Source organism: Ischnura elegans, chromosome 10 (assembly GCF_921293095.1).
Source record: "Ischnura elegans chromosome 10, ioIscEleg1.1, whole genome shotgun sequence".
NCBI lineage: Eukaryota > Metazoa > Arthropoda > Insecta > Odonata > Coenagrionidae > Ischnura > Ischnura elegans.
This window is the reverse complement of record NC_060255.1, coordinates 108,299,249-108,324,982: the sequence shown is the minus strand read 5'-3', so window position 1 is coordinate 108,324,982 and position 25,734 is coordinate 108,299,249. Positions and strand designations below refer to the sequence as shown.

At 40.9% G+C, this 25,734-nt stretch overlaps 1 protein-coding gene across 1 annotated transcript; it reads left to right on the top strand.

Annotated features, from left to right (window-relative positions):
* The first annotated feature begins 7,723 nt into the window (after window positions 1–7,723).
* Window positions 7,724–8,470, top strand: LOC124166504. The gene has a single exon (XM_046544035.1). It carries the CDS (start codon window positions 7,724–7,726, stop codon window positions 8,468–8,470), a length of 747 nt encoding a protein of 248 aa, XP_046399991.1.
* The last annotated feature ends 17,264 nt before the right edge of the window (window positions 8,471–25,734 follow it).

The window sequence follows — 25,734 nt, the reverse complement described above, 5'->3', positions numbered from 1 at the left end:
GCGTGCTTGAAGGCTGGGAGGCGGTGGTGTCTATATTCTCCTATATTCCACTTTTCCAATTTAGAAGCCTTGCATTTGTGATATCCTTTTTAAATGTATCTGCTAAAACCGTTGCTTTTGTTTTTCCGGACAATTAACACCAGTGAAGGTCAACCGCCATACCACTTATGCTCCCTTTTTTCTGCCTACGTTAGTTATAAAAATCGATAATATACAATAATATTTTGAATACACCCATTTAGGGAAAGGTTTCTGGCAGGAGGCATCAAGTGGTTTGGAAAATAATTCTGAACTCTGGTATGGATGCCTGTTGGAATTACTTCCAGTCGTATTGGTTCGCCGAGAGAAATTAACTTCGCAAATTCTGTTACCCGAATTTGAAGACGAATGTTTCCAAGACCTCTCATTCGATTTTAAATCAAAGTACTATCATTTGCAAAAGTCTTGCAACAAATCGAGCGGCGCCACTTTTGCTCCACAAAGATTGTACTACTCGGAAACTGTATGGTTTTCGGGTATATTCAGCAAACCAACACTAGTCTTCATGGTTCAATATATGGAGAACGGGTCATTAGGTGGGTGAGATATTTTTCAACCTTTTCAGTCTCGGGATTTGATCGCTTGCATTTAAGTGAAATTAATGTTCATTATGTTCCCCCAAACACATTGTAGCATTTGATGCAGGAGGAAAGATCGAAGGTAATTCCTCGGAGAGATTTTAAAAAGTTTGTAGCTTGGCTCTTTTTGAGTGATCTTAGCTCTTTTCAGGGAGCAGGAAATCACGAGTCTTTCACTGTGTAGATGGCGGACTTTTGTCTACATCTATCGACTCGGGTTGATGTTTTTAATACAATATCTACGACATAAGATACGAGGCAGCTTTGATATTCCACGTGTTTCATCATATAAATATCTGAGCAAACACGTAAAATATGAAATTAGTTAAGCTGATCGGCATTAATCGTTGCGTAAGTAACAGCAGAGTTCTCCGACGTCCGTCAATCGGCAAAGATGTATTCCTTTCCACGTATTCAAAGTATGTCCGGAAAACTTAATTCCAGCTAAAAGTCCCATTTTTAACGGATTTCAACAGGTATTGTTTGCAGGAAACATAATGAAAATACACTTTTGTATGTTCCACAAGAGTTTTTAATACCGACCCAGGTTTCGGCAGTACACACCGGTATTGTTTGATAATATGTTCCACTTCTGAATTAGTGTGAATGCGTATAATAACTCTACGCTGCTATGTGGTTGACGATTAAGTTATCATATTTAGCTGCAATCATTTACATATTCTCTGATGAATTCGGGATAATGTAGGATACTTACTTAGCATCATTAATTAACATCTCTACTGAGGTAGATTAGGTAGGTTACACGGTATTATGAAATGCGTTTGTTGGCAATACGTTTTATGTTTAAGGTAAGATTGAAATCAGTGGAACTGCAGCTCATTTCATAAAACCTTTGAAGTCGAGTAAGAAGGACGTAAGCAAATCCTTACAGAATTTCTGCTTGAAGTGAATGTATACGCTTGCTTCATTAGAACTACAAATACCGAGTTAGAAACATAATAACAAATAATAATAACTTATAAGGACGATACCATACCGAAGTCGCAGGCGACAACATCATAATATTCCTATTGTATACACTAACCAGCCGAAACATAAAGTATGCGAAATCCTCCGTGCTCAAGTTATAATCATATAAGCGAGTAAAATACTAAGATACCGAGAAAATGATTATTTTGATCAAAATTCGTTCAGATGAGAAGCACATGAAAGCAGCTCAGTGTTACAATGACAATAAATAATTAAAATTATCGGATATTCATTCGTTATCAGTAATAGCTTATTGTTAGTGGATGAATACTAGACTGACGGCTGGAGGGGCCCGCGTTCAAGACCCTCAATTGCCCGAAATTTTTTATCCTCCTCACAGCCGTATTTTATTTTAAAGTTTTTTATTTTTTAAATGTATGTTAAGAGGGTACCAAATGTTGAATTTGTGCATTTTTTACAACAATTTCTAATTTAAATGCTCGTGCGACGGGAATCCTGCGTTGTTAGCGCGGTAGGACGAATCATTGCGTTTCCCTTTGAGCAACTCCATTCAGAAACACTGGCGAATGTGATTCCCAGTGCTATAAGGTTTCCTTTACAGGTCCAGTGTTACGAGCGATTTGATTTCCGTGTTCCTAATGTCGAAATCGTGCCCCCAGCCGGCCTTGTGGGGTTTACCATTGGAAGCCAGGCCTCATAGGTACCCACTCTTTTAACGGGTAAATATTTTCAATTATCTACTCCAGTCAACTACGAGTATAAATATAATCTCAAACGCCGCGACGACGCAACAACATCTACGCTCGTTTACTCAACTGAACATCGTAATGATTTCCTACGTCTCACTCCCGTGTCACGATGACCCGTTCGTGAGCCGTTCCCGAGCTACCATGAAGATTCATACCCAGATAGTGATCATTCAAATGTAATGGTGGTCAGATATCGGCAATGGAGCGAAAGTGGCGCCGCTCGATTTTTTGCAAGACTTTTGCAAATGATAGTACATCGTAATCAATGTATTTTATTTCTAAGTTGAGTCATGGCATCGAAACTTAATAGATGAACATAATTATTTGTTTTTGTTCTAGAGACACAGAGTTTCAACGAAACGTAGGTCATAGGTTGGATGTTTTTTTTTTAAATATTTCCCTCAGCCAAAACTCCATTATCTCTCTGAAGCATTTTAAGCGTCGTTGGACAATATGATGTTGTTATTATTATCATTATTAAATGTTGTAGTTTAAAGGCTTTCTTAACATTTTTTTAAGTTTCATGCTATTACGTTCATTAGTCTTTTAGTAATTGATCTAAATTTTTTTCAATTTCGGGTGACCGAAGTTTGCGACGCAGCAGAAGAGGGAGTTAAGCCGCGTGCGATGATGTTAGGAGGGGGTGGGGTGGGAGTGGGGAGGGGGGGGTTGAAAGAGTCCTCACGAGAGGCCGAGAAATGTGACACACTACAGAAGCTGAGAAACACAACGACCTCTCGACCCCACCCCGAGATATGAGGCTCCGAGATCTTAGAGGCGAAAAAGTACAGCGTGCGTTAAACAGGCAGCTGGACGCATTTAACCCTGTTGGCTTGGGACGTATCACGTTGCAACGTCCGAATGTATGTACACAACAGGAAAGACATTGATTCGGCCCTTAGACCATTGATTAAGCAAGCCTCAAAAATTATATCATTGTTCCTTGTAGATAATTTTAAGCAATGCTTATATAACCCATACCGGAGTATATAAGAAATGCTTATATACTCCAGTAAAATTTTCATTAAACATGTTAAAAGTTAGGAAAAAAGTGAACTTTATCTTTTAAAACGTGAGCACAAATGGCTGTGAACAGTGGCGGATCTATATGGGGGTAGGGAGGCGATAGCCCCCCTTGGATATCCAATTTATACTAGATAGAATTGTAATTTTTTTCTGACCCCCACTAAGGGGTTAACCCCCATTTAGCCCCCCCTACTTGCCCCTATTCTGTATCTATCAATGGCTGTGAATACCTTTGTATCGGATAAACTTGTAAAAAATTTTATTGAAGGGTAAATCAACTTGTACATGAAATATTTCTTTTCAATTAATCTTTTTTTACATTTCGAAGACAAATCAGTGTTTTCATAACAACTGTATACTTTTGACCATTCATCTGATTATAAAATTAACAACAAAGGTGCCAAACTAGGTTTCAGGTTATAAAAAGCAGTCAATTATCAACATTTCTGAGCATCTGAAATTTCATAATTTTACTTTATTTGTTATCTCAGATGTATTTTTTTAAATTTAAGATGCAGGAAAATTTTGAACAGTGTCTACTCCGCTTACCCAAAAACTTTCCAGATGGTATCGTAATTTTGAGTCGAGTAATCCGTCATCAAAAAACAAACCGGTCGAGTTTGCGGTATGCATTCTCTTCATATAATATAATTTTTGTAAATATTAAATAAATTTTCGTTGATAAATCAGAAAACCCTAAACTGTGAACCTTTCAAATCATCGACATGATAAGTGTCCGTAGCACTGCAACTGAAGGTGCGACAATATATTTCCGTTGAAATACTATCGTTTCTTTAACTTACCTCTGAACTTGATCAGAGGAAATAAAGGTGGTTGTTATTTCCTCAAATTTCGTTTCCGCCTTTAACTTTGCCTCCCCGCTGAACGTCGTGCTGCATAAAGTAAACATAAGATGTGTTCAGAGGATAGCGGTAATTTAAGTTTTTTGAAAAAAATATTTATCTAGTAGTATAGGTACATTGCTGTTTTAGTCTTCAAAATAGTCCTCATCAGATATTAACCACTTCTTGCAATCCTCGAAACACTTCTCGATCTTTGGGATAGCCTTTAGCTCTCTCGATTTCTTTAAATTTCATTTATGCTTGTAAAAATGACAACCCTTTAGGATTCTCTTTAATTTTGGAAATTGGAAAAAGTCACCCGGAGTCTGGCGAATATGAAGGCTGGGCTATCGCTAATCATTGTTTTTGGCGAAAAATTAACGAATGAGGAATGAAGTGTGAGTCGGAAATCGCCGAGCTCATAAAGACACGTCTAATCTTGGCGGCTGCTACAGATAAAGTAAACAGTGTATACAGCTGAAAAGTTTATCATACTGGAGGGGGATGTGTACCAACATAATGGAAAAAAACTTTTGGCTCTCCAAAGTCAACGGAAATTTAAAATTTTAGTTTCCGTTCTTTTATAAACACAATTAGTTCCCCTCATCTGTGGAATAACAATATTATATTGGACATTTTTTCCTGAATATTTTAACAACAAAGATATTTTTTCTTTAATAAATTAAAAAAATAGGGTGTCCACCACGGAGATACAATTAATTTAGAACGATCGTTGTTCAGAACAATAGCGAAAGTTGTGAGCTAACATTAAAACACGGCTGATTGCTTTGAGACGCCATGGCGACTTGTTTTGTATTTCTATTTTACTCTGCGTTCGTGTTATTGCCAATATTTGTTTACATTCGGAACGTCATGAGGACGTAGTTGTTATAAAGTAATTCTGAAAACGTCAGCAGAAATACGAGGCTGCTTACAATTTCTGGGACAGGAAAATTCAAGAAAATACCATCATCATAGCAACCTATCTAGCTAAAAAGTTCGAGTTATATTGCATTTCATTTTTCTTGGCGTATCTAGGGGAGGAGATTCTTCCATTCCTTCTCTTTATATTCTTCTCCGGTCTCTTTCTTATAACCTTGTATTCCATTGGTCACAGTACAGTGATCTTAGTGCCTAGTGACCAAAAATCGCCTTGCCCTCCTTATATAAATATATCCATGGTCCCGACCAACTTTTTTCGATTTCTTGCATCATATTATGAGACGATCGCTTCCAAATGATTCATTGGAGGAACGGTTCGTCAAAGGGTGTTCTTGTGTTTGTTTTTCGGCCATGTCACGGGAGAAAAGAGGAAAAGCCGGGTTATCGAAGGGCAGTGCCGAGGCAGCGTTGCTAATTTTCTCGATATACTCCTCTCCCCACTCACGCCCGAATTTTTTTTTATTATTCATTTTTGCATTCCAGTGGCGGCGTGATCCTGCGTGTTTTTTCTTCTCTCGAGCTCATCTGAGAGATAAGGGGTCAGTTTTGTAAGAATTTCTGAAAAGAGTCCTCGGCATGTGCGATGACAAAGTCGGAGAAACGGCTAAATTGTGCTAAATGAATGAATGGGTGACTGGCACTTAAGGCTTCAATTTTTCTCTCCTCTGTCGCGTTAGACTCACACGCGGTGCTGGAAATTTTGATAATCAGCTAAGAAGCACAGAAAATGGCATGTTCCCTCGTTGTTGACATTGTTTCATCGTGGATACCCTAGTAGCACCATAAGGATTATACCTGTATATTTTTAAGATTTCGGAATACATCGGTACACAGATTTGCAATTCTGTAAATTATACATATTTTATGCATGTCTGATGATCCATGGTCCTTGATGTATACCAGAATCTTTAAAATATACAAATAATATCCTTACGGCGTAGCCAGGGATTATCAGACATGTATAAGATAAGTATAATATACTGATTTACGTCGAGTTATACGTATTTAATCTATATAAATTCCATATTATGGCAGCAGATATAATACGTGTAACATTTAGATATCTGTGTGGTAGAGGACATTTGCATGTATTTTATACAGATATAATATGTATACAGTGTATACTATGATACGTATTAAATCTAGATATAATCCTTTTGGTGCTACTAGGGATATTTGCGGTAGCATTTTTAGTGTGTGAATTATTAATTTAATTTTTAATATATTTGTAAAACCCGATTATGGTACAGTATGGTATTTGGAGGAGGCGACCGACAGCTGAGGTTACTTGCCCCATTAGGGAAGGGTATGGAAGGAAGGGTGGAGAGAAACCCGGCGTCGGCATCAGCCTGCTCTGAACTAAAGGCGCCAAGGGCACCATGGATTTACGTCCCATCCGACGGACGGAGTGTTGTGCTTAAAATGTCCTCCACACAACGTTCAAGCGGGGATCGGACAGTCTCCGAAAATTATCTGCCACCGCTGGGAATTGTACTCGAGCCCACGGGGTGGGAAGTCAACCCTCTAGCCACCACACCAACTTCATTCCCCGAGTATTCAAGTGTGATGGAATGGAATTTTTCCATATTGAAATAAATACTTGCAATTTTCCAGAATTTTAAAATTTATTGCGACCTTCTTTTAAATGTTAGTACATCATCTTCAGGGTCCAAATGGTGCGTAGTGCATCCAATTCACACGTTTTATTTAACAAGAGAGGGCAGGGCAAGGGCAGTGGGGAGGGGAGGAAATGGGGAAAACCTGAAGAAAAAATTAAAGGGAATAGAATGGAGGAGAGTAAAAGAAGGGAAAGATGACGATGCTTTGGAATACCGGAGGAAGAGGTGGTGGGGGTTAGTATCTACATCTACATACTACTTATCCCGCAAGCCGTCTAAAAAAGGCGTGTGGAAGGGGGTGTTAGGACACCAGCCGTCTACATATTAAAAGCAAATGCTCATACAAAATTATGACCACAATAGGGTAGTTCCATCATCAAATAAAACGAAAGGTATTGATTGCGATTCGTTACCCACCATTAGTGTATTCATAATATACAAAATATTTGGTTCTAGAAATCCCAGTTTAGACGAATGGCAAGGATCAATTTTAACCTCATTTGAAAAAGATCAGATTGGCGCCCATGCCACTCCACGTGCGGTCACGGGACCTAGTTTCTATACGAGTGGATAGGAGTTTTACATCGTCTGAGATTACCAATGTATGCATGATGCAGAGAGCTCAGGGAAACATATCTTAATAATCACCTGTGGCACCATTCAACCGGCGCTCGGCTATTCCCTCGATTCTCGCCCGAAGCTTCCAGAGGACGGGGGAACCTTCCAGATCGCCCTTCCAGAATGTTCGAGCGAGGGTTATATAAATACGTCAATGCCAGCAGCCAGGCGGTTCTCTCGCGAAGTAGCGACTCACCAGTTTGCCTTGTATTGTGACGGTGCCTCAATAATAAAGTTCCTTCGTTACCCGGCGCTAGTGTTTAATTTAAAGTGCCTTCTCCCACACTGGTGACCCCGACGTGATTGGCTTATCGTAATTTTTTGAAGGTACTTTTTTCACGTCAATCACTGCACACGCAATGGAGGAGCTTCAACGGCAGCTTAATCTACTCAAGCAAGAAAACGAAGAGCTGCGGCAGAAAACTCAACTTGCGACTCACGCCAACGCTGGAGAGCTCGACGAACACCAGACTACGCGCACGCTAGGCGTTCACCGCGTGACTCCGAAGCTTCCACTCTTCTGGCCTGATAATCCTATCGTCTGGTTTGCCCAAGTGGAAGCTCAATTCGCTCTGTCGGGCATCACTCAAGACGCTACTCAATACGGGTATGTCGCGTCTCATCTTGACGCCAGATGGGCAGCGGAGGTTCAAGACATCCTTACTAATCCTCCCAGTGAAGGTCGGTATATTTGCCTGAAAGAAGAACTTATTCGGCGTCTCTCGCTGTCAGAAGAAAAGCGGGTTAGGCAACTTCTCACCGAGGAAGAGCTAGGTGAGCGGACTCCTTCACAGTTCCTACGTCATCTTCGTAACTTGGCAGGTACTACCCAAGTACAGGATAATCTACTTCGTACACTATGGCTGCAGCGTCTTCCAGCAGCCGTCCAAGCAATTCTCCAAGTCCAACTGACCCTACCGTTGGACGAAGTCGCCAAGCTCGCGGACCGTATCATCGAAGTCTCTTCTCCGAGCGTCCCCGCCGGCATCTGCGCCGCTACTAGCACGCCGACTAACGATCCAATTGCATCGCTAACGAAACAGTTGCAGAACTTATCACAGCAAGTTGATGCTCTTCAACTAAGCTCTCGCTGCAATCATCGGTGATCTCGGTCCCGCGGCCGCTACTGTACTGCCGACCACTCAAGATCCCCTGCACCTCGTTCCAGTTCGAGCTCCTCAGCAGTCCGAGTCTGCTGGTACCACCAAAAATTTGGGAAAAAGGCTCGACGCTGTACGACGCCCTGCTCTTACGAGGCGGAAAACACCAACGGCAGCTGCTAGTGACGGAAACCGGCTGCCAACTCACGGGAAGCCGCCTAATTGTCACAGACCAGGCCAGTAAGCATCGATTCCTCGTCGACACGGGCTCCGATCTTTGCTGTTTCCCGCGGTGACTCGTAAATGGTCGCTTATCGCCAACAGGATTAGACCTCAGTGCCGCCAATCAGACGATCATCCGGACCTATGGTTACTTACCACTGCAATTGAATCTTGGACTCCGCCGCGATTTCTCCTGGCGTTTAATAATTGCTGACGTAACCATGCCTATAATCGGAGCAGATTTCCTTGCCCACTACCAGCTGCTACCTGACTGCCGTTTCAGACGCCTGATAGACGGCAAAACTGGGTTTTCTGTATCCGGTGTGCCTGCATCTTCGGATCCGCTCAGCGTAAAGGTTTTGCAATCATCGTCACCGTATCAGAAGCTTATCGCGAATTTTCCAGGATTATCTCACCCCCCCCCCCGGCATCCCGCTGGAGACTCGTCACAAGACAGTCCATTACATTAGGACTACAGCTGGACCACCAGTGTCATGCAGCCCGCGCCGCTTGGCTCGAGAACGTCTTGCCATCGCAAAAGCTGAGTTTGAAGCAATGATCCGGAACGGAACAGCTCGTCGATCAGAGAGCCCGTGGGCATCACAATTACATCTTGTCCCAAAGAAGAATAATGGTTGGCGCCCATGTGGCGATTATCGTGCCCTGAACGCTCGCACCATTCCGGACCGATATCCAATACGGCATATGCAAGACTTCGATGCCAATCTCCACGGAAGTAAGATATTTTCTGTCCTCGATCTCGTAAAAGCCTACACCCAAATTCCCGTTCATCCTGCTGACGTGCCAAAAACAGCCATCACCACCCCGTTTGGTCTCTACGAATTTCCATTTATGACTTATGGACTTCGTAATGCCGGCCAGACGTTTCAGCAATTTATAGACGAAGTGCTCCAGGGCTTTGATTTCTGTTTTCCATATGTGGACGACATCCTCATCTTTAGTTCGACCCCAAGTGAGCACGAGAAGCATCTAAAGGCAGTCTTCCATCGATTGGAGCAGCACGGCATCGTGGTGAATTTCTCAAAAAGCGTGCTCGGCTCACAATCAGTGACCTTCTTGGGTCACCAAATCACAACAGATGGCATTCGAGCCCTTCCTGAGAAAGTTGCAGCCTTATTAGAATATCCAAAACCCACGAATGCACGCGCTCTACGACGATTTTTAGGAGTAATGAATTTCTGCCGCATGCCTCCGAGTATCAGGCCGCACTTCACACGGCCCTTTCTGGACTTCGCGGTTCGCAGAGCATCGAATGGACACCGCCTATGGAAAAAGCTTTTTCTGATTGTAAGACTGCCATCTCAAGGACGGCAAAGCTGGCGCATCCCATTCCTGAAGCAACCCTCGGCTTATTTACGGACGCCTCCCAAACCGCCGTAGGCGCCTGCTTACAACAACAAGTCGACAGTCGTTGGCAACCCCTGGGCTTCTTTTCCAAGAAGCTCACCACTAGACAGTCTAAGTGGCCGGCATATTACCGTGAGCTCCTCGCAATTTATTTAGCGGTAAGACATTTCCGACACATCCTCGAAGCACAGCACGCCATTATATTCACTGACCATAAGCCACTGTGCTTTGCATTCCATCAAGAGGGAAATGAACTTCCTCCTGTCCAACTTAACCACCTCACCTTCATTGCTCAATTTACGACGGATGTTCGCCACATCAGCGGATCAAAAAATATCGTCGCAGATGCGCTTTCCCGGACCGACGCCATTAATCCGCCACCAGTGGATCTAACCTCTCTGGCGGAAAGTCAGCTTGAAGATTCTGAACTTCAAGAAGTATTCGGTGGGAATTCATCATTGCATTTGCAACGAATGCATATTCCTGGGCTAAATACTGAAATTTACTGTGATATGTCAACTGGTCGCCCCAGACCATATGTCCCAGCACCACTTAGGCGGCAGGTTTTCGAATCTCTCCACAACCTTAGTCACCCAGGTCCTAATTCCTCAGCCAAGCTTGTTACAGAGCGTTTCGTCTGGCCTCTTATCCAACGAGATGTTCGCGCTCGGAGTCGAATATGTGTTGCTTGCCAACGAGCCAAAATTACCCGGCACGTCTCTTCGCCACTCGGACACATCTCACCGCCGCCCGCCCGTTTTATGCATGTTCATCTGGACATCATTGGTCCACTGCCAGCGGCCAATAAATTCCACCACTGCCTCACAGCAATAGACCGTTTCTCCCGCTGGCCAGAAGTATATCCCGTGGAAAGGATCACGGCCGAAGATGTCGCAGACGCTTTCACCCGGGGCTGGATTTCACGATTTGGCTGCCCACAGCGAATAACAACGGACCAAGGCCGCCAATTCGAGTCGAAGCTATTTCATGCCTTATCTGTATTCACAGGTTCACATCGCTCTCGATCATCACCGTATCATCCCCAAGCAAACGGCATGGTGGAGCGGCTACACAGACAATTAAAGGCAGCGCTTATGTGCCATCCCGGTTCATCTTGGTACGTTGCCTTGCCATTAATTCTCCTCGGAATGCGGAGCGCCTTCAAGGAGGACATACAGACATCTACTGCAGAGATACTGTACGGCGAGCCACTAAGACTACCTGGAGAATTCGTCCTACGACACCCCGACTCCGAGCATCCCTTGGATATCACCCAATTCGTGGACCGGCTTCGACAAATTACAGCTCGTCTGCGCCCCGTTTCCGCGTCACGACACGCCACACCTTGGACATTCATCTTTAAGGAGCTTAGCACATGCACACATGTCTTCTTAAGAGACGACACAGTGCGTGGCAGCTTAAAGCCTCCGTGCACCGGGACGTATCGTATGATCAACAGGGATAGTAAGAATTTCACCCTGCGAATTAAAAACAATAATATTATTGACAGGATAAATCAGCTTTTATTTTGGCCGACGACCTTCCTGCGGCCGACCCCGGAGGCGATGCGGTCTCTAAGGAGCACTCATCCACCTTATCTTCACCGGACAAGCCACCCACGGTGACGACGCGATACGGCCACCGAGTGCATTTCCCCGATCGCTACTGCCCATAGCTGTTCGCATTTAACGGACTTCCAGTCTCCGCAGGGGGCTGGTGCGGCACCATTCAACCGGCGCTCGGCTATTCCCTCGATTCTCGCCCGAAGCTTCCAGAGGACGAGGGAACCTTCCAGATCGCCCTTCCAGAATGTTCGGGCGAGGGTTATATAAATACGTCGATGCCAGCAGCCAGGCGGTTCTCTCGCGAAGCCAGTGACTCACCAGTTTGCCTTGTATTGTGACGGTGCCTCAATAATAAAGTTCCTTCGTTACCCGGCGCTAGTGTTTAATTTAAAATGCCTTCTCCCACACACCTATTAAAACTTCCTATCAAATGCAAAATGCAGCTCTGTAGCAATATGTTTTGAACCATGAATGTTTCTAGCATTAAAATAGAATTGAATTACAAGAGATAAAAGAGAATATACCCGCGAACATATCAGCAAAAACACTCGCGTGTACCTTGTCGGTAGACCTTTAAATATGTATGGGAGGTTAGGAAGTGGAGGCCATGGATCATCGACGGCTCTTGCCTAGAAATAGAGTTTGTTTGTCAATAAAAGAGTCCGTTTCCGTTTTAGTGCACGATTTAAGTCCATTCTCCGAAGTAGTATTTGGAATGCGCTCAAAAATTCAGTGCACCTCTTGCAGTACCCAGCGATTGCATAATAAGAGTCATTCGCAGAAATATTTATTGATTTTACTTTCAGGTGATTATTTTCTATCATTATTATATCTACTATCCACCAGTGGCGGCGCGTGCGTATACGCATGTTAGCAAGTGCACACCCAAAGATGAATGAACTTTAAAAGAAAACTATTCCTTTGTAACGAGAAGGATAAAAATCCTGTCTACATATGTAAGAAACATGAACCTCCGAACGCTACAGCTATCTCCTTTTCGAATTCACCGCTCTACAAGTGTGAGATCACGTGGCATCGTGCCGGGCGCATATTCGGTTTATGCGATCGCTTATGGGTGCTCTGGCGGGACGAAGTATGCGGGGGGGTATGTGCTATTCAAAGGGGCGATGGGAGCAGACTCAAAACCATGCGAATGCGCAGGCGCATATTTTTGGTGACTGACACGCAGGTAGTGTAGTGGTGTAGCCGTCACCTACACTACCTGCGCCCAGGATCTAGTTCCGTGTGTAACAGAGTCATCTGTATGGCCGTTTTCTACACTACTTCCGCATAGGGTGTATATATTATCCGGAGGACTCTCGTTTGCAAACCTGCAAATGCTTCCAGTGCCAATTAGCGGAATTGATTTGAACTTCATGCTAAAAACGCTTTCCTTCGTTAGCTTATATTGGGCGTAGTCCAGTACACGCTCCCAGTGCTCCGAAGCACTGGAAGCGAGTCTTTTCGTGGTCCAGTAGAAGCTACAAAAGCTCCCGTGGCGCTCTCGTACGTCACGCATGACGTCACTATATTCGCTTCTCTCTCGCTACAAACGCTCCCAAGAAATAGGTAGGGCGGCTGGAGCGAACCGGTTTTCAGCGCGAATTTGAACGGGAAGGAAGGCAAAAGAAAATGGTGTTCATAACAATTGTGGACCTGGCCGGCAATAATATGACCATTTGGAGTTGATGGAAGAAGTCGCTAAGAGAGCCTGGATAGTAAATGCTAAAAACAAATGGTTAAAGAACTATTCGGGGGATATTACGGTGAGGCAAATGGCTGTAACTCAATGGTTTCACAATTCAGAGTCGCCACGGGCCAGATCGGGGAAGAAATTGAGCGGCAAGACCAAGATATCTTATAAAATTTGTTGTGATAATCTATATATATAAAAGAAAGTCGAAAATCGTGTTAGTTAGAACACTTATAACTCGAGAACGGCTGCACCGATTTCAATGAGATTTGGTTCTTTGGATTCGTCACAGGCGGGGTTAACATATAGGCCATTAAAAAAAAGATAATTTCACAAAAAAAATTCATCTCTTTCCTATGGACATGCATTTAGGAGTTATAGTAACACAACAATTGATAAGTCGGTCAAAACTACAAATTAAATAATTAGTTTTGTTTTTACCACTTTAATAACTGAATTTAGTAACAATATAACATTTTAATTACTAAATATATTCAAAATACTAATTAAATGGAAATTACATTTTTAAAATTTAATTCAAGCTGATTGTAAGCCCAGCCGTGGCCCAGCTCGAGTTGACACTTCACTACCGTGTTTGTAAACAAATCTCCAAGCAATTGTTGACAAACGGTAATGTCCGTGTTCCTGTCGAGGAATCGAGTAGTTTGCTCATCAACAAAGAGTTCCAGAATATGATTGATCACCAAAAGAATCGAAGATGGTTGATTTAGCGAGCAAGAACGAAGATGTGGATGACTAAAACGAGGTAAATTCAAATAGTTCGTACTCTGCATGGATTCGAATCTTTTAAATGTGTAACAAACGAAGACGAAATCACCAACTATCTATCTGAATATTTTAAGTCCTTGGACGTACCTGGCTTACCAAGGCACGATTTACAGAAAAATGTAGTTTCTGTGCTCATGATCTTTCGAAGCCTAAACCAACCATAACTATCCAACGGAACGTGTTTGATCATTAAAAAAATTGGTGATGAATGTGATTCACGCAACTTTACTCAAAGGAAAATTCAAAGGTTAAGAAGTCCTCATTCCGTAGATTCCATGATCTCAACTCATACGCCCTTTTGAGCTAAAACGTATTCAATTTACAATTCGTGTTGCATTCGTGATAACGATTAAAAAATCGCATGATCATTCTTTCAGTTTTTGTGTTGTTTGTGCTCATGTGCTAATGAAAACCCATGATTTTCTCATGGGCAATTTAGCGTGCTATGTTCACGAGTCGATAAACCATCCTCTGTATTTCATCCTTCGCTTCAAGTGCGTAGCTAGGATAGGGGGTTTTGGGCGCAGCTAATACCACGGGTCTGTAGGGTATAGAAAACTCGCTAAGGTAAGCGGGAAGTGTGGGGGCACTTCCCTCAGACATTTTTTGAGATAAATGGTTCAAAATAGTGGGTTTTGTGGCTGTGTGAATAGTTAAATATGTTTTGTTTGTTAGTCATCCGTCCCCCTAATATTAATAACAAAATCTTTCATAAAAAAATTCTCTAAGCTCTTGGGGGGGGGGGTTTGTCCCCCAAAACCTCCCCTCGCTGCGTCAGTGCTTTGCTTCGCGATATTTATTTAGCTTCATCCGCTTCATCTTGCGCCTGATAACAAAACAAAAACTGTTGTTTCTCAGAAGGTGCTTGACGCAAGACATTAAACCCGAATGTGTAGGGCTCACCGTGGTGCGTTTACGCATGCAGTACGTTTACGCAGTGCATTTTTTCCAAACAGAGATACTAAAACTGGCGCGCCTTAAGTCATTTAATGCGAATGCTGCTTCATAGGGGCTTTTCTTGCACGATTTTGAGCATCAGTCAAGCGTCGGTCTGGGGTCGTGTCAACCTGCCCCCTGAATGGGCCAAGTGTATGCAACAGACTTGGACCTAAAAACATTTTTTTTACAGCTAATAACGCAAATAGCCAACAACTGAATGCGTATAATTTTTATTTCATGAACTGCTTTATTAAGCCACAATGCCCAAAATTTCTTAAGCTAAAACGTAAGAAAATTTGTTGAAAAAATCCGCGTAAACGTGCTCCGATTCACCCTATGTAGATTCAATAAAGAAAATGTCTTTCTGACAAGCAATTTTGGTACTCATTTACGTAGTTTTATTGAATTTGTACCCTTATTTTATTATAATAAATTAAACATGATTAAAAACGATACAGCCGCTCCTGATTTATAAATGGTGTAAGTAAACTGTAAGTTCATTGATTGTTAGGCGGTACGAAGTTCGCCGGGTCAGCTAGTTAATTATATATAATATTATTTAATTATTAGTGGTTTAAGCTTGAGCTAGCGAGAAGGGGAGATAGAAAATGGCTATTCGAAATTAATAAGACATGTAGTGAGTGAACTTTCCGGTCGAAGCATTCCGTCCGTTACATAAGAATTATGTTAATTTTGTAAGTTATATTGATTTATTTGTTATTTAGATCAATTATTAGTTATTTGAACTTGATATTGCGTGAAATTGAGATAGAATATGACTTCTTAGGTTAGGGTACGTGAACTTCTAGTTAAAGCATTCCGTTTGTTGCTTTTTGGCGGCCAACCTAGGTTTTCTTCAAGCTTTCCCCATGAAGATTGTATTCTCTGTTAAATGATGACATCTTCCTCTAATCTTCAACTGAAGTTTAATCAATTATTGATGTTCGGTTGTATTTTACTTATGTAATTTTCTTAAGGTCAGGTTGACACGCATTGCATTTATGCTTAAGGCTCGTTGTTGACGAGATTGGTTCAAGTGAAGGACTGCTTTTGAGACTGTCATACAATGTCATGAGTGCAATTGATAAATCGTATAAAGGACACTCCACTTAAGGCCTTTTTACACCTACATAAATCCGCACAAGTCTAAATGTATGAACGCGAGAAAGAACACGAAATGTACCGTACGGTTGCGTTGTTGCACGTTAAGTGGTTTCACGTGTAACCATTCAACTTGTGCAAATGCATGATCGACAAATTTAACCTATTTTAGCTAGGTTCAAACATTCGTACATGTTCCGTTTCGGTCCACAAAAATAATTCACGCAAATAGGCATTAACTTGTAAGTACCTGTATCGTTTAAACGCAGGCTTTTAGGTGAGTTAAGTTAATTAGGCTTATTTTTCGTTTCATTGAAATTTCTCTAATAAGGTATTTAATCAGTCTTATCTTCTTTCATATGTATCATATGATCTGCTCTTTATAGTTTAAGTTTATCACCTTGTTGTTAGAGGATTTGCAAACCAGTGGGTAAAATCTTCAGGACAAGCATCGGTCTGCTGTGGTGCCCGATCATAGTATCCAATGAAGATCTAATATTAAATAGATTTCTTGTGGTGTACCCCATGGTCATATTCTTTTTGTCATTTATATTACTGACCTCTCTAACAAGCTAAGTAAAGTACAAGGGGCTATAACAATCCCTAATTCAGACGATCTAATATCCGTGCAGACGATACTAGTAAAACAAACGACTAACAAATGCTACAATCGCTCCAGCCGTGATCCAGTAGGGTAGCACTGGGAGCGATAGGAGCGAAAGTGGACCACGAATCTGTAGCGTCTGTAGCGGGAGCACTTGGGAGCATTGGGAGCGTGTACTGGACTACGCCCATTGTAGCATTGTGTATTGTATTGTAGTAGCTACTTACAATTAGTGGTGTGCTTTCTATACGGCATTGTGATTAGTGCCAATATTTATAAATTTTACGTGTAATAGGTGAAAGTCTTTCGTTTCGTATATTTACACTCGCTGATAGTTATAATTCGTGCTAGTGTCGGTACATTTTTAATATGAATCCAGTTACGGTCCAGGAATTGAAAAATACGAACTTTTCTCAACTAACGATTGAAGAAAAGTTGCGAATAAAGCAGCATGGAAGACCTTTGCCGACATTAGAATTAATCCAGACTACAAAGTGCAAAGGAAAGGATGTGACTAGGAAGTTTAATGAAAATGCATTTGCGAAATACGAATGGCTGTGTGGATGTAATGTGACAAATCGCCTCTTCTGTTTTCCATGCCTTATGTTTGCTCTTGACAAATCCACCACTTGGACGCATGGTGGATTTTGCGATCTATGTCATTTAAAACAGAAGGCTGATAAGCATGCAAGTTCTAAGAGTCATATGAATGCTGAATTAGAATTTAGTATGTTAGGTAGATACAACATTAGACAACAACTCGACAGTGCCTTCAGACGGAATGTTGAAAAACAAAATACAGAAGTTGCCAAAAATCGTTATGTCTTGTCTCAGATCATAAATTGTGTACGATTCTGTGGTGCATTTGAACTGGCATTGAGAGGACATGATGAAACTGCGGAATCCGCCAATCCGGGCATTTTTCGAGGTCTGATCAACTTCACGGCAGAATTAGATTCAGTTCTGAAGGATCATTTGCTCCAAGCTACTGTCTTTAAAGGGACATCTAAAGACATCCAGAATGACCTGTTGCAATGCATGCTTCAAGTTTGTCAGGAAGAAATAAAAAGTGAAATTAATAAAGCTGATTATGTATCGGTTATAGCTGATGAAACCACAGATTTATCCTCGCTATATCAAATGGTAGTTGTATTTCGATATGTTCTTCCAAATGGAAAACCAGTTGAACTATTCTGGACATTTTTAAATCCCAGTGACTGCAGTGCTTTGGCTTTGTCCGCGAATATCAAGGAAGTGTTGACTGAAGTGGTTCCGGACAAAAGAAAACTTGTTTCGCAAAGTTATGATGGAGCCAGCGTAATGAGTGGCCGTCACTGTGGAGTTCAAGCCTTGGTGAAAGAGGACTATCATTTCGCACATTATGTGCATTGCTACGCACACAAATTAAATTTGATTATGGCTCAAGCTACAAGTCAGAACACCCCGGTGAGAATATTTTTCGCTGATATAAATGAAATTCCTACCTTTTTTTCAAATTCCCCGCAGAGGGTGAAAGTATTAGATGAAGTGGTTGGAAAGCGATTTCCTGGCGTGTCAAATGTGAGGTGGAAGTTTAAGTCGAGGTTAGTTGAAACCGTTTATGCCCACAAAGAGTCATTATCAGAATGTCTTGAGAAGATTGAAAATAGCAGTAGACAAAGTAGTGCTATTTCTCAAGCAAGAGGATTACACCTTAAAATTGAACAGCCAGTTTTTATGTTTTGGCTAGAAGTCTTCCATAGAGTAATGCCACACGTGAGTACCTATACTGTACGATCAGCTACAGAGGAAATTAATAGACACAGTGTCAGCAAATGCAGCCATTAAGGATTTCGAATCCGCAGTAATGAGTGTCAGGGAGAGCATTGACAATCTTTGCAATAACTCAGAGACAAGATATGAAAAAAGAAGACGTGAGGACACTTTCATCTCCAGAAACCTAGCTGCAAAAGAGGTTTGTGATGTAATACTCAGTCAGGCTAAGGAACGATTCTCTTTTACGGGCCATCTTATGGCATCGGTCCTTTTCTCTTCCGAAAATTTCCCAAATTTCAACCAGGAATTCCCAGAAAAGTATTTGCATAGTGTACATGAGTCATATCCATTCATAGAACAAGTTCGTCTTCGGACTGAGCTTGAAATAATTTACATGCGCGAGGACTTCCGGAAAGTCTCTAGTGTCGTTGCTCTACTAGGATTCATTGTTGACAATAACATTCAAAACACATTCAGTGAAACAAGTAAACTACTGAAAATTCTGGTGACAATTCCGATGACAACCAGTGAAGCAGAGAGGTGTTTTTCAACACTTAAGCGTGTTAAAACATTTTTACGTAGCACGATGGACGAGGACAGGCTCACTGCTTTGGCGATGTTGTCAATTGAAAAAAAGTTCCTGGATGATATCGAAGGTTTCAACGACAAGGTGATAGACAAGTTCGCTCAGAAGAAGGAAAGGAGAATGAATTTCATCTACCATCACTTGTAAAGGTGTGTTTAGAATAATTATTTTCATTATCATGCTAATATTATTTCTATTCATGCAATTTTAAGGGTAGAATGTACCAGTGAAATGTTTTGCTTGCTATGTATTCTATTACGACGAAATATGATGCTCATGGATTAGGATTAACTTAATGTAATGAAATCATCCCATATCTGCTCTGATGCACACCCTAGATAAATTACCACCAGCCGCCACTGCTATCCACATATAAAAGTGAATGAGACCATATTGCATCCACACGCTTACCGCGTCGCCGTGCTCTCCGCCGCCACCGGCCAGAACCGGAGTCGACCACACGCTCGAAAAAACGATTTAAAATTCGGGGTTGCAAGTTGGTGCAAGGTTTTACTTTAGAGCCACAATGTAGAAGCTTCATAGAACGACGTGGTATCAGTCACTTGGCGGAAGTATCTACTTTTTCTCTACGTTTATGTAAAAAATGGCTAAAAACAGGCTCCGCCATTTTGTTATATATCTATGGTTAATGACGAAACAAAATCTTTGACAACCCTCTAAATGGAAGAAAACAAGGTGCTAATTTAGATGGTATAACAGTTTTTTCAATGATACTATTCATGAAATCACTGCACGAGGATAAATTTGGCCATTTTAAGAAAAAATCGAGGGTGGTCGTTCAATTTTGTTCAACTTTGCCCTCAAACATATTGCTAACGTGAAATCACAAAAAAGAAATAATCTGGAAATACATGCAAAATGTACTTGAAAATATGTGTGCGGAGTTTCAACTTCCTAGCTCAAAAAATTGTTTTTGAGGTTTTGGCCAGCTTTTTTCGATTCTAGCCCACTGTGCGACGTTCCGAATTTAATTAAACCTAGTGGAGAATATGATTTTGTAAATCTATTATAGCGCAGCTCTAATTTAGCTAGTACACTATAGTGCAACCACGTTTAAATCAAGCATGCAAAAAGGATAATTTCATTTCAATTGCACACACATTACATAGAGAAGCAACTGTAAACGTCTTAATCTTCGTATCATATAGTAAATTAACAAGAACAAATTGTATTTATTTATGTAATTTCACTACTCATTCACGTTATTAAAAACATAACACTGATTTTATAAATTAAATTGAATGCAAAATTCTCGTTAATACAAAAAGATAATTTCATTTCAATTGCACCCACATTACGTAGCGAAGCAAATGTGAACTTCCTCATCTTAATATAATAGTAAACCAACACATGCAACTTAAGCTTATCTGTCAATTTACCACAAATTCACATAATTAACAACATAACACTCTGATGTATAAATTAAATTGAATGTGTAATTCACCTGATTCCAAAAAAAGACATCCAACATGACCATGAAAGGTGATGAGCATTTAAATTCAAACCCAAACCTCACCTGCGAACGATTAACGATGGTCGTAAAGTCAAGTGATGTGTTGACGAAGAGATGCTTTCGATCGAGAGCCGGAAAACTTTCGAACGTAAAGTTACACAGTCGCTCCTTCAACTTTTTTCGAGCTGTTGATCTAAACTCCATCCTTAGAAAGCCGTGATCAAAATGAAATTTGCTGCTTACATTTCCACTAATTAAAATGCTCGTTGACCTGTCTATTGTTTCATGCTATGTTTTATTAAAATCTATTTATTCTTTCTGTGCCGTTTTCTTTATTTTTGCGCGTTAACATTGTTCATCGCTTGATATCTTCTCACGGCGGTACATTTCTTGCGGAGGTCGTCCAAATATCCCCTTGCATATGCTGTGTACATGGTGTAAACATAAAAACGACCGATGAAGTGCCTTTTTTCCCTCTTCCTTCATTCAGTGTACCTACACAGGCGAATGACTTCTCAATGCAGCTTTCCTTTCTACACACGCATCAGCTGAAATGAGCGAAATTCTCATAATAAATATTCCCATCCATGGCGTCAGGTCTTACGGCCAGAGCAAATATGAAAATTCAAATGGTTGATTGTGATCCGAGACTGTTTACTTGACTGGCGCACAGACTACGGGAGATATTCTGCAAAAGAAGAACGGTTGGCGGAATTAGTTCCACAATCACGACGCGTTTAACCCATGTGAAGTTCCTTTATTGTAGCACCGGGTTGAAAAATTCTCATTCTCTTTGAAATGTCACACGACACGAGGCTCAGACCTGTTTCCAAAGATTTAGTTCAAACAATAATATCAAACCGTAGTAATAAAGAGAGCCATAGAATTTGGCAGTGAAACAAATGCTTACAGATTTTCAATATACCTCTCCAGTAATTTAACGCTGTGAGGAAATTGGAGAGGTCATATGATTGGAGATTAAAGCGACGAACCTTCAGCAAGAGATTTTTTGCCGAGTGTTTACAAGTATTCCTCCAAGCATCCATCATTAGGGATAGTAAAAATAAACTTTTTTGAAATGTCACTGGTCATTTCACAAGTAAAAAATGTAGAGAGAAAACTTGGTGAATGATCATAAAAAAATTTCCAGGATGAATTCTATTAAAATTTTACTCATGCATTTTAGGCAAAATAATTAACAAAAATAGCATTATGATGTCTCCATGCTTCTGGGTTTCACTGCGCGGATTTTCTTTGCGCACTCTCTAAGCAAAGAAAATCCACGCGGTGAAACCCAGAGGCTTGGAGACATCATCTAGAAAACGCCACGGAAAGCTACGCATCAAAATAGCATTATATACAAGACTGCTTTCACCTTATAGGTTAATCCCAAATAAATTGATGGCACTGAGCTGTATTAAAGACAATTTTCAATAAAAAATGCATAATTTTAATTTGGTAGTATTAATTTCCGAGAAAATATCTTTAAAAACACTCGTTTCGTTTTCGACAAAATTAAGACTATAATAATGACGATAGAAGAAGTAATGACTCCATAGAAAGGTTTATTATTTATGTTCCACTCCTTCCATCTACATTAACCTTTCATGGCTACATAGCACTATTAAAATACATAAAATCATTCTTAAATTGTTGGATGCATAAACAACATTTATTTAAAAATTCTTCCTATAAGTTGTTCTCTTCAAAACCCCCATCTCATGGAGCAAAAATAAATAAACAAAACAAATCAATAACCTGCCAAATTCCGATCTATGGGCCAGAGACGTGGATAAAGTGGAGAAATAATTTATGGTTTTCGAAAATAAGATTTTACGTAAGATTTATGAACTCAATTATGAGCAAGGGAGGTGGAGAAGAATGTTCGATAAGGAGATCGGAGAAGTCTACTGGAATAATGATATTATTGGCGAAATTAGGAGCAGAAGAATTAGATAATTTGGCCATATGCTGAGAAAGATGACGGAAGTAAGATGAAGGAAGTTCTAAAAGCAAACCCAGATGGACGAAGACCAAGAGGAACACCAAGAAAGAGTTGGTGGGACCAACTACAATCAGATTTGGATAAGGTTGGAGCTTCAGAACATGAGGGTCATTCTTCCATAATCGTACAAAATGATGTCCATGGACTACCATAAAAACTAACCCTGTTAAATCAAAACTAAGCTCGCATATTATTTTATGTACCCTTTCTCTGATTACAGTGGAAAATTAGCAAAGAAAAAATTATATTCCCCGAATTCAATGTCCACAGACTATGAATCGTCATGTCCATGGACTGTCTCACATAGGTTTCGAAGAGGTGTTAATTGAATTAACAAACCTTACTAAAAAATTATTATAAAATCTATTATTACACAAGTTACAAAAGTATAAAAATTCCAAAATTATCTTGATGAGTTTCTTTTACTCCATAATATTTATTATAAATTAAAAAAACATTGGTATTGCCCAACAAAGCAATGTCCGTGGACATTACGCCGGCCCTTATTTTCAGAAAAGTTATGTTTTACTAGTCTCAAAATGATCCAAATAAGGTTTATATTCGCATGCTAAAATTTGGTTACTTTAAAATAACGGCAACCCGTGCCCCAAGGGCCCTAAGTACTGAGGACCCTCTATTGAGTTTTTTTGGTGCAGAAAAAGTGCTATTTCTATGTAAAACGTAAAAGGAAAGGACTTAAGGGTCGATTTTCTGTTTGTTTTGACCCATCTCTAAGCGTTTAGGAGATATCGTCCGTCGTAATGCAATCCACCCCCCAGGGCACCACCCCACACCGTGGCGCCGCTGAGGTACGGCCCGCACCACTTACAAGACACTTCCCCTCCACCCCCTCTCCTCCGTAAAAATTACTTCTCTTACCAGAAGGACTTAGTTTTAGGGATAAAGCTATAGTCTCGTCTCGAGTCTCGTTTCGAATTCTACCCAACGGTCTCGAGTCTCGGTCTCGAGTCTCGGTCTCGAGTCTCGGTCTCGAGAAAGTCTCGAGTATCGCGGCAACACTAGTATAGCTTTATCCCCAAAACTATGTCCTTCTGTTAAGAGAAGTAATTTTTACATTATTATTAAGTATTAAATTTTAAATACAATTCAATAATAGCTTCTAGATAAATTATCTAACAATAAAAAAGAATTTTTGCCGAAAGATCAATCTCTGAATGCACAAGCGTGACTTCTGGAGTCATGTTAGGGATTGTTAATGGCTGAATACATTTCCTTGTTACCTGCGATAATAACCTTGGAAAATTATCCGGCGATACTTGAACTATTTTCGAAAGTGGAAATTTTCTGTGCTTACTCCTACGACAAAAATATCTTGGATAATACTCGCATATGTGTAAAGTATCGCTCAGCGGCACTTGTAATCCTTCTCATAGTTCGCTGCTAGGGGAAAATGATGGACCATTTCAATTGCGCAGTGCACATTACCTCGGCAAAAAGACGGATGATGGTTGAAATAACTATGTACCTCTTCCTGTATGATATATCTTCCGAGTTTAGTGAGGATATTTAGCATAATGTCGCTAAGTTGTGTTGAGGATGTTGCAATTAAAAAGGATAGCTAAAATTGACTTTCCTTTGACTTATTTTGCTACCCAAAAGTCCATTTAATCAAAAAGTCCATACTGGATCATCTGACCGGAATTTATTCATCAGCCAGTCCTTCTAACTCCATTCATCATATTTTCTCCAGAAACACTAGTTCGGAGAGAGAAATCTTTTTTCAGCAGCATGCAGTCCATTCTAAAAGGGGCCAGAAACCTATAGAAAAAATCTATTTGCAAAGTTGTGCGAAATTTCTGAGAGGAAAAATCATTCGCCCTGACCGGGATTTGAACTCAGATCCCTCGATTTGCGGCCTAGTCCTTTAACCTCTCAACGCCGTCATGCGTACCCAGTACGCTTCCTCAACTTTTGTATATAATATTTTTTATCTGACAGATATTGTATTTTAAATAAAACAAATGGCTCTGCTTTTTGAAGAATTATTTTCTTTACAATAAAATGTAAAAGCGATTTTAAGTTTGCATTCAGGTTCTTTTTAATGTTTCGATGATATTCCGTTTTAAACCAGTGAGTTGACGAATTCGGTTTTAAAAATCAACTTCTTTCTTCAACTGTACTTTCATGAAAACTGCTGCCCATTCTGCTTGTGAGACGTCAAGAAGGGTCAGATACTTCAGCTTATATACGATATTTTTTCCAGGGGCGGTCTGGCCAGGTCGGCTGGTCGGCGATCGCCGAGGGCCCCGAGCTCAGGAGGGGGCCCCCAGAGTCCTCTGGATTGTCAATTATGTCATTCTGCATAACCCTCATAACGCTATGAGGGTGTTGTGTAGAGAACTGCCATCAAAAGGACTCTGGGGGCCCCGAGCTTCGGGGGCCCACACAACGTATAATATGAATCGGCCGGATTGCGTCTCTTCTCCCTCTCCTCCCACGCTTATTGATAGGCCAAATAAGACGACGAGTTCGTGTAAATCTCCCTCGTGAGATGAGACCAAGGTGGCAACCTCAAGTGCGACCGTGCATATGTCAGTATATTTTGGGGACCACTACGGATCATGTGACATTCCATTTTTTCCCTAGTCCGTTCTTCCCAAAGCCTCCAGTTCCGTACCGAAACCGATATCCCTGGACGTGTTTCTGGGTAGTCGATAACCCAATTCATTCATTGAGAAAAAATATCAGATTAAAATGTCTGACAATGAGTATAGTGACACATTTATCTTGCATGTTTTTTTGACAAAGGGTACCGTGGGAATCAGTGCCAAGTAGTTCTCCCAGGACTGGAAGTAGCGAAGGAAGCGTTGTTGGAGGGGGAAGCTGCGCGCGCACATAAATATTCTCTATTTTTCCTCACACAGATCGCAAAATTCATAGTACACCGTAGTTGACCGTAGTAGTTCAGCGGTTTGGTTAGTGAGAGAGTTTCATCCTATTTGAAATGTTAATACGAAACGTGTATACAAAAGCGATGCGCTGAAAAGAAATGAAAAGAAGAAAAAAACTTTTATGTTAATAACATCTCAAAAAACTTCAGTGATTGGCTGAACAAGAGCAGTGGTTCCTGTATCGATTTACTAGACAATGAGAGTTTAAATACAAATTCAGGTACGTTGGAATGTTCGTATTTTCATCTTAATAGCTA